Source organism: Pygocentrus nattereri, chromosome 25 (genome assembly GCF_015220715.1).
Source record: "Pygocentrus nattereri isolate fPygNat1 chromosome 25, fPygNat1.pri, whole genome shotgun sequence".
Classification (NCBI taxonomy): domain Eukaryota; kingdom Metazoa; phylum Chordata; class Actinopteri; order Characiformes; family Serrasalmidae; genus Pygocentrus; species Pygocentrus nattereri.
Window position 1 is genome coordinate 5,032,391 of NC_051235.1, and position 10,776 is coordinate 5,043,166.

Here is a 10,776-nt window from a genome sequence, read left to right on the forward strand (position 1 = left end):
CAGTCTGTAACTGTAGAACTACAGAGTGCAGCTATACAGTAAGTGGAGCTGATAAAGTGGACAAAATTTTTGGTACAAAAATGTATTTATTTCTTTGGAGATATGTTATTAAGGAAGTAGTCTCTGTGTTCATTTGCATGGAAGGTCTTATTAGATAAGCTTCTAGCAATTAAATTAAATGGGAAAAAAGATATTCTAATCCATGACAAAAAATAGCAGTTTCCTCACAAATGTACTTGAGATACTTGAGAAGGAGTAAATTTATCATTTTAAAATACTCAAAGTACAAATTCATGGGCATTTTATCTGGGTGAACTAATTCCTATCTACCTCTGCTTGTACTCATGTATGTATTGAGGTGCTGTAGTGATGGCCATAAAGCCACAATTTGTGCCTGGACTGTTGAGCACTGTTGCTCTAGAGAAAGAGGAGGTGCTGTTGTAGGCTGGGGTGATTCCCCTAACCTTGGCAGTTGTGGTTTTTCAGACGTGGGCCTTGCCTGATATTGATGGCAGTGCTGGAGAACTTGCTGCTATGATGTCGAAACACAAACAAGTCGGGGGAGGTCAAAAAGGAATGGGCCATGTTGACAAAATAACTCATAACACTCCCGCATAACGTCACACCCAACATTCATGCTTCGGTAGGAGATGCAGCTGGGGGATCTTTTACTACCAGCTCCCCAGTGTCTAGGGAATACTTTACTAAGCACTTTGGCAGGCATTTCTAGATACGTAAGGGATCTCCAGACCATTTGTGGTGCAGAGCTACAACCAATGATGACAAGACTGGAGTGGTGGGGTTGGAACCACAGTGTAGAAGGCAGAGGTGTTATCCACTACACTTTACCAACCAAGTTCAGGTCACTGTCCCAGCAAAGATGACAGCCTGACTGTGGAGGGTTGCTTTTTAGAGCCTAAGTTGTCCCCTTCCAATGTGGGGCACTGCACAATGGAGCGAACCACAGGGAGATTCACTTTAAAGAGGCTCAGAATATTCTGTAATAACTCTCATTTGGATGAAGCAATCTGAGCCAGACAATGTGCAATGTGCTCCTCAGTTTATGGAGCTTTGAGCAAGCTGGGATGCCCTGCATCGGAGCGATGAGGTAGGCACCAGACAGCCGTCACAACGTTTAACCTCCATTTGCAACCCCCGTACCCCTTCATATGTCAGGCCGAAAACTGAGATCACTTCCAGCATCTATTAGAAAACAAATGGCCTAGTTACCAATGTTAATTATATTAATACGTTATTAATTATGACAGAGTATTACTGATAAATCATCTCTATTCATTTGATACTAGAAAGCTAGAAACCATCTAGCTAATGTCGAGGCTACAAGCGCACTAGCTGACTCAATATCACAGCCACAAACATATCCTGACCATTTGGCGTTAAGCTGCCTAAATAAAGACGCCATGATTGGTGCACTGACAGGAACCGCCCCTCGACAGCTCTGATTGGCTGGGGTTTTGACACAAACGTTCAGAGAGCAGAAATGATTTGTGCGCATGTGCGAGTTTTGATGGTGAAGAGCGCGATTAAGCAAGTTTTTTCCAGTTTTGAGTGAAAACCAGAGTGTTTTGCACGTACGAGCTCTGAAAGGAAGACACGCTTTTGCAGATTTTCAAGTTCTGAATGAAACCAGAGTGTTTTGTCAAGCAAATCCGTAGATGTTTACCTGCCGCACTTCGTGTGTTCAAGTTCATTAGCATTAGGCCTCTCAGACCGAAACATTCCTCTCTGAACCTTCAGGATCTGCTCTCAAACATTTTGGCAGAAAATTAACTCCATATGGATTGCTTCATCCTAACGGCAGTTACAAAAGAATATTCGGGGCCTCTTTTGAGTCAATCTCCCTGTAGTTTACCACTCGCTGGGAAGTAGCAGTAGCCTGATTATGAGGTGACTAGACTAAGAGCCTAATCAAACCTGTTACCACACTGCCTTGCATAGTGCCTTGGCTGCTGAAACCTACAAATAACAGTATTAAAACAAGGCTTTATTTTAAATGATTTAACTGCTCCTGGCTTACAACTCTGTCATGTCTAAAGCAGCGGGACTTAGTGTTGGGTAAACAATACTATGTGAAACCCTAGATCACTGCATAGCACATAAGGGAGGGGACTCAATAGCTCCTGCCTGATGGTATTAATGTTTTGATACTCATTGTGTGGCCATTTCAAAACAGCTGTTTAATTCTAAAATGTCAACTGTGTAAATCTTTCACATACAGTGGACCAAGACAAATTGTCCAAAACGATTTGAAATAAAATCTTGCTGCATTAAAGGTAAGAATGATTGATTGATTTTTTTAATAAAGTTATTTTGGAGATATCTTTTCTTAAAACAGTGAAAAAAAAATCTGTCATCAATAAACTTGTGATGAAAAGGCACTTAGAACTTAACAATAAAGATAATGATAGACATCCCACTGCGCAAAAAGGTTTAAATAAACTCTTCAGGCGCCGGCTACAATGAGCCATAGTCTGCAACCAGTGCAACCCTGCTCATTTCAATGTACACTGTGATGAACTTTGAACTGATCTTCCAGGTAGACGGAGCCACTACGTCTATAATAAACAGCAGCAGCCATTAAAGAACGAGCTAATCTGAGTAACAGGTTAATTGCGGAAGGTCCTCAACTACGACGGCATTTTAGGGCCACTGTTAATAAAAAATAAGAATAGCAGACTTTGAGAATAAAGTAGTTACATTTAGAGATAAAAGTTGTGAAACTTCATGCCCTCTTTGAATGGTGTGGAGATGTAGCCTGATAGCCATGTAGACGACCCTGCCTGAGATGCTCCTTCAACAACAAAGACAGATGGTTTTGTCCGAGTCCATCTTCTACATAAACACAGTTTCCAGCTGAGCCGTTTCAGCCATTTCTTAAACTAATACCAGGCTGGTGCTGATGTGCAGGAGAGAGAGGGAGACTGAGTGTTTCTTTGTGGGTAAATCGATATGAAAGTGTAACTCCACAAACTCAACGCCCCTCATTTAACACCAGGAGGTGCTGCTTCCCTTTGCAGAGCCTTTGGCCACAATATTGCAAACTTTCCTGGTATTAATGCCACTTTAATGTCGTAATTCCATGACTTTATTTTCAAAATATTCCGACTTTATTCTCGACATATCATTCTGTACTTTTTTTTTCCAAAATATTACCATTTTATTCTCAAAGTCTACTATTTTTATTTTTATCAACAGTGGCCCAAAAATGCTGTCATACTCAACACTTTATGGTAAGTGATCCATTTTTGTCTTTAAAGATTTTATAAAAACATTTCACTAAAAAGTTTCCTTTAAAATAATTTATTTAAGGCAAGGGTACATTTAAAATGTAAGGCTAAAATTCACTTGATGTTTTATACAAACAGCCACAGATGTAAGCTTTTTGCATCAGGTTTTAGGCACAAATAGGATGCATTTGACACAAAAAGCATATTTTTGTTTATGTGTATAAACCTGAGTGTGCAAAAAAAGCACCTCCGTCTCTTAAATGTTACCATTTTAGGGAGAATCATGAAAAAATAGCTGGTGATATTAGACATGTTCTTTTCTGTTTGCTGAGATTTGGGCAGCTAGTGGGTCAGTTTTATAGGGCTGTTTCTCTAGATCTTTAAATTAGGTGTAAATACCACTGTTACCTGAAAGGCATATTGTTCGGAGACTTCCTCTTAAAACTGTAACAGTTGTAGCAGCCAAACCAGGTATGTCAAACTCAACCGCTGAAAGGGCCTCATTAAAAAATCTTAACAAATTGGTAAATATAGCCACTTGTAAACCTTCAAACCTACTATAATGCTTGATATATTTAGGCTACATTAGCTACATATAACTATTAAATCTCTTTAAATGTCCCCAGGATGTAGGTCTGTTAAACCAACCTGTGTTTATAGTGTTAACAGTATTTATGTTGGTTGAACTGCTGCTGAAATGCAGCTGGTATATTTGGTGATATGATGTACATTTGGCTAAAAAACTGCTGGGAGTGGGGCGTCAGCGCAGATGACGTTGCAGTGCATGCTGGGGATTGTAGAAGATGAACAGAATAGAATTAACAACCATTTGTCTCTGTGTTTGCACACTGTGAAATTAGACCTCTGCATGTAACCCATTCGTGCAGTGAAACACCCACATACATGCACACTAGGGAACGCACACGCTAGGGTACCGTGAGCACACTTGTCCTTAGCAGTGGGCAGCCCTATCCACAGCCCCCGGGGAGCAATTGGTGAGGCTAATTGTGAAATGGGCTAATGTAAAGGGAGAGAGAGAGAGAGAGAGATTATGGAGAGATGTTAGTGAGTAATAGTGCAAACACTGGATATTAGTGAAATGCTTGAGCAAACAGAAGTTTTGAGTGTAGTTTTAAGTAGAGAGTGAGGTCGGAAGATGATTCCACAGTTTTGGAGCTAGGTAGGAAAATGCTCGACCACCTGCTGTGGTGAAAGAAGCTCTTCTGATCATTCTAGTGTAGTTTATAATGATCATTCCACACAAACAGTAATTTAACCTGCACTGATGTGGTGTGGCAGACTTTGTAAAAGCAGGTAATCACAGACAATCAGTGCATTGTTTGTGTTGACATAATTTAACAAAATACAACCACTGTGAGTGAGAGTCATGACATATATCATCAATATCTACTTCCGGTGCCGGCGAGAGCGGCAGCCTGTTACAGCAGCTCCTGCTTACTTTCATGGTTTTTCCTACTTGTGAATTTCCCCGCTGTGGGACTAATAAAGGATTATCTTATCTTATCTTAAATACTAGCACATCATGTCAAATACTAGTTTCAGCTGATGATGAGAGAAGATTAAAATGTGTGATATTTAGGTGACAGAAGCCTTGTAACATAAACCACCGTCTCGTGACAGTCCATTGACTGGAGATATAACACTTTAAAAGGTGAAGCACTGTTTTTATCATATTCTTTTGGTGATATTTACCACAACTGTTAAAACATCATATGGACGCATGGAGGTGCCGACTAGGACTAAAACTGTAATGAACATCATTTTGGCAAGACTATTCTAAACAGACAGACAAACAATTATATAGACAGTGTGTTTATGGGAATTTTTGGCCATTCTTGCAGAAGCGCATTTGTGAGGTCAGACATTGGACGAGAAGGCCTGGCTCACAGTCTCCGCTCTAATTCATCCCAAAGGTGTTCTATCGGGTTGAGGTCAGGACTCTGCAGACCAGTCAAGTTCTTCCACACCAAACTGGCTCATCCATGTCTAAATAAAAATAAAGTATAGACACATAGACAGATAGATAGGCAGTTAGGCAGGCAGACAGACAGACAGACAGATAGAGAAATAGATATACCAACAGATAGACAGGCAGGCAGGCAGGAAGATAGATAGATAGACCGACAGATAAATAGATAGACCGACAGATAGATAGATAAATAAACAGGTAAATAGACACAGATAAATAGAAAGACAGACAGACAGACAGACAGACAGATAGATAGATAGATAGATAGATAGATAGATCAATCTATAGATAGAGAGACAGACAGAGATGGATAGATAAGCAGAGGTGGAGAGACAGATAAACAGACAGATAGAAAGAGCGATCGATAGACTGATAGATATATAGATTGATAGACATAAAATGAGCGATCGATTGACAGACAGACAAATAGATGGATAGTGAATATAAGAATAAAAGAATAAAAAAATATAAGAAGGAAAAATTAATTGACATTCTTTGATGTAGAGACAGAATAATTTATAAAATTGGGGGAAAAACATTTTAACAATGAGTGAATTAGGATGAGTTAATCATGATTTGTAATGGGATGAAAAACTTAATTACATTAATTTGATGATAATTGAGCTAAAGATAATGTTCATGGAGAGAAATATATTTTCTTAGCTATTTTTGGATGGTTAAAGATGCATTGTCAATTTGACCAGGAACATTTTTGCTCCAGTTTTACAGTTGAACATAAAAGGGTTCAGAGCCGTATTTTATCTCACAGCATCTTATTTTAAGTTAGGTTAGTTTGACAATCAGTTGTGTCTTTTTCCAAGCAGTCCCGCACTGTTGAGACATGCACATGCAATGAAAAGAATGAAAACAGATGCAAGTTATAGGTAAATACTATATTCAGGTATTTTGTATGTGTGAGCAACATTTCAAATACATTGAGTGTGTTTATATGTACTTAATATATTAACTGAATAAAATCTGATTTTGTCAGTAATTTATTCAACGCATCTTCATGAACTTGGGTAATCAGATAATGGTCAGGCTATATTTCTGTGACAGCAGTCAGTTTTCACACATTCACAGATTAGAAAAATTAAAGAAATCAGAGTAAGGGTGTATATATATATATATATATATATATATATATATATATATATATATATATATATATATATATATATATATATATGCACTAATAATGCCAATTACTGAGGTAAAATCCAGCCCTCTTTGTTGAATTCAAAATATCCAATAACAGCCATAACCTGATACTACTATTACTACTGAAAGCGGATAATGATCGTATTATTGGTGTGAATGTAAACATACTCATTGTTTCATTCTGTATTCCAAACTCTGAAGGACATTACAAAAAACAAGAAAATGTTATTTTGCCATTTTTACACATTTTAAAATGCATTTGAGAAAAACACATTAATTTTTATATGGGAATTTTGATAAACTGGACCTTGTAGCAACCTCAGTCAAAAAAGATACAACGATGGCACTTTTCCCCTGCTGTTTAATGGACATGGCCACTCCCCAGTTTGAGTGTCTGTTTCCGAAGGCCAAGCTAGTGTTATTAGGAGTGCTTTTCCATTAATGACTGCAAAAAGAAACAACTTTAAATTAAAATAACAGATTACACAGCTTTTCTTGATTTAACATGAGGACACCAGAGTCCACCCAACTCAGTTTACTCAAAGGTTCTACTAACTCTCAGTTCGAGTTTCTCAAGTAAATAAACAGTATAGAATTTGTTTTATTACACAGTTTTTTCATTAGCTGGAATGGAGTGGAATTGAGTGGTGCAATGGACTAATCGTCCCTCCTACCAGAAGGTTGAGAGTCTGAACCCCAGTGTTGCCATAGACATCCGTAACTGGGGGTCTAAGAGGGGAATACGCCTGGTGGGATTGTCTGCAGCATTTTTTTGGAAGATTCTTGGTAACATTAACACATGTTTTGCAATACAAGTAAATATAGAGCCATTATGCTAGTTAATGCACATAAACTATATACTATGTCACAGTTGCATGATTTCCAGTCGTGTTTGCGCATAGTTCATGTCCCCAAACCAGAGTTTATATGTAACGACTCTAAGGTAATCCTGTTGGCACCCATGAGGTTGAAACAAGCAACGTTGCAGTAATGCAGTTCACAGCCTCGGGCTGTTGTGACCCCTGGACCTGCTTATCCTCCAGGGTTAGGTGCAACTAACTAAGTGCTGTTCACAAAGTGTTGAGGTCCTCATTTGTAGTTAGCCTGGATATTGTAGCTCCATTGATTCCTCTTCCTTGACTGGGTGGCTGAAAACGGTCCTGAAGAAAACTATGAACTTAGGAAGGTTTCTTAATTTTTTCTGATGTCCCCACACACCAATCATCCAGTCCAAGCAATGAAGCAATGAAATGATACTTGGTGACCTGTACAAAGACCTCATGAATAGCAGAGCAAACACTGCTAGTTAGTCCCTCCTGGGATCACACTCACACCTCAGGGAAAACCGACTTGTCCTCATGAGTGCTGCACCAAATGACAAGGCGGAAGCTGTACAGCAGCTGTTGCCACAGCTGAGGTACTCTATCAAGCTCTTTAGAGCTCAAGAAATGTTCTGTACAGCCAAGAGGTGTGCCTGTTTGTTTAACCACCCAACATAGATCCTGGAGCGAGGTCTCTCATGACTGTGGGAGAAAATAGATGTTTGATGTGATAAATATGACACTATCAAAAAATACTCAACCTCCTGGACAACTTATGGATAATAAGACAGATGAAATGGTATGACCAACTCCATGATCCACGGTGAGGAAACCATGACACTAATTTCCTAAACTTATCTTGAACGGTGATCCTTAATCACATTTGTGAGTATGGCCCAAGAAGTCCTAATTTCAGGTGTTCAGCCATCCGCATCAACACGCTGGTCCAGGTTGGTGAATATCAGTCCAATAAGAGATCAATTGATTGGGACTGTTGGTCATTACAGCAATGCGTTTGGCATAGTAGCACCGATTGTACACCCTAGGTGGGTTGACCACAAATTGATCAAGGTTTGGAGGGTTTGTGGGAGCAATGTTGAGTCGTTCAAGGCACAAGCCAATATATGCGTCCTCAATGAAAATAGGTTTAATTTCTTTCGACACCTGCAGGATCTTTTCTGGCAGGTCCATGGACATTATATAGCACATGCCCAAAGGGTACGGTGGGTACACAGAGTTGGGATACACATTATGAGGGATGTAAAACTTGTTGGATGGATCTCTGATTACAACGTTGCCGTACCACACCAGGCCAGTGATGTAGTTGCTCAGAGGTACGCTGGGACTCAGCAGCATCATCATCAGGCCTCTGATGTTCAGCAGGATGTCGTCATCCACTTTAGCAGCGAAGAGTGTCTGGGGACAGCGCTCTTTCAGCCATTCTAGCATCACCATGGTTTTAATGGTCAGGTTCCTGTAGGAGTCTATGAAATCGATCTGCAGCAAGTCCTGATGCTGCAGATTCTCCTGATGTATGCGGAGCTGTAAAGTTTTGGAGTTATTCCCACTTGGTAATCCCAGCAGAAACAGGACCACCACTGTTCCATGTTGGACCAGACTGTCATTCCCCCATGTTTTCCTGATGGCATGACGGGCTTCCGTGTGCTGAGGAGCCACTGGCACAATCACCACCAAAAGGGGGTTGTGCTGCTTGCACTTCTGTGGGTGGTCTAGGATGAAGCGATAGTTTTGGGGGTATGCCACGTAGTACGGTCCTGCATCCTCATACGTCTGATGAAACTCTGTTCCCCAGTGCGGAGGACTGACGAAGTATAGCAGGCAAAGGATGCCAAGCATCATGAGGAAGACCAAAACACCCCTCCGACTGCATTTGGAAGTGGAGAGAGAAAATGAGAGGAAAGTCAGGTAGTCTCTTTCTTGTCTTGATGTAACAGAGGATAACCTTTATTTTCTTCTGAAACATGTGATGCTAATGTTGATCTTAGTAACATAACATTAAAGTCTACTGTTTGTTTAAGATTTTGTTTGTTATTGTTCAGACCTGAAAATTTTTAATTCAACAAGCTATTAAATCAACACAAGATCTGATTAACTTGCATGGGTGGATATAAGTAACCATAGTTTGTGTACACTCTGCAGAGCATTAGTGCTTAAGTGCACAACACTGACTCAACAAAACATAAAGACAAGTTAACTTATTTATATACGCTTCCATTAAAAAGTTCGGCATAACTGTTCAGAATCTCGGAATCTCTGTTTTCAGTTGTGTAAAACCAGTTTTGTTGTGGCTTCAAACTGTTTCTTGGAAACTCCATTCTATAAACTCCATCCTACGTTCATAATAACCCATATGGGAAAAAAATATATATTCCAAATGTATTTTCCATATGTATTTTTACAAGGCATAAAAATGGTAAAAAACTAAATTATTCAATTGTATGTAGTTTTAATAAAGATTACAGGTGTAACAAAATATACCTGAACTGTACTGACTTTGCATTATGTACATATGCATCATCACATGAAATGCGTTAAAAAATAAACAAGATATCAAATCATAACTGCATTTTCAAAGAGTATCAATACCTACATCACTTGATTTTTCCTATCAAATGTTAATTGGCTAATATTTAAAATTAAGATAATGGATATTCGTTTGAAAAGGTATCCAAACAGTAACATGCATTAGACAGTATTAGACAGTACATAACATATAGCAACGCTTATTTAATTATCATGGAACTAATGTTTAACCGTTTAAAAACCTCCTTTGACTTCTCAAGTATGCAATGTTGACCGCATGCATTTGCAATGCTAGCATATTACAGGAATATAATATATTCACTGCTGACTTTCAGCATTCGCTGGAACAAGAGTGAACAAGGAGAACTCATAAATTACAACAACGTCAAAAGCAGAGCAAAACATGCTGCCACCTTCTCCCCCAGCAGGGCCTCAAGCCTATATTTAGCTCTCTGAGCCACAATTTTCTCACCATAAATGTTAGTTTCATGTGTTACGTAAGAAGGAAGCAAAGTCCATAAAGTCTGTTTAACTGTTTTCTCTGTATATCAAATCAAATATCCGATGACCACTTACCTCATCTTCGGAGTGTGTGAAGGGTCCCGGTCTCTACGTTAGGTACACCTGTAGTTTCGGACGAATGGGTTTGCCGATCCGGAATGCCCCATCCCTCCTACCTGCTGCTAACCCCCCGCCCTGTCACTGCGTGCACACACACCTGGGTCTATGTAAGTTGGCGCCATTCCAGGCCATCCCAGTGTATTCATTCCCACTAAGTGGAGCGTTCCTAGTCTTCTTTAAACACGGCAGACAAATGAGGGTGGAAAGTGTGTTTGCAGGTAGATTGTAGCTATGTAGCCCCTCCTTGGTCAGCTCAGCTACCCTCCCTCATTGCGTCTCCCACTTCTCCTGTAAAACCGCAAGGTTAAATTACTCTCTGTGTGAGGACACACCCTCTTTTTTTGAAGGGAAGGAAAAAAAGCAACAAGCCGTATGTCCCTCACAGGTCTGT

General features: G+C 39.6%; 1 protein-coding gene across 1 annotated transcript; it reads right to left on the reverse strand.

Moving 5' to 3' along the window:
• Positions 1–6,567: 6,567 nt before the first annotated feature.
• Positions 6,568–10,652, reverse strand: LOC108412147 (beta-1,3-galactosyltransferase 2-like). Its single transcript, XM_017684065.1, has 2 exons — positions 10,341–10,652; positions 6,568–9,105 (listed from the first exon to the last, which is right to left on the reverse strand). Exons 1-2 carry the CDS (start codon positions 10,343–10,345, stop codon positions 8,154–8,156), a joined length of 957 nt encoding a protein of 318 aa, XP_017539554.1. The 5' UTR covers positions 10,346–10,652; the 3' UTR covers positions 6,568–8,153.
• Between the last annotated feature and the right edge of the window lie 124 nt (positions 10,653–10,776).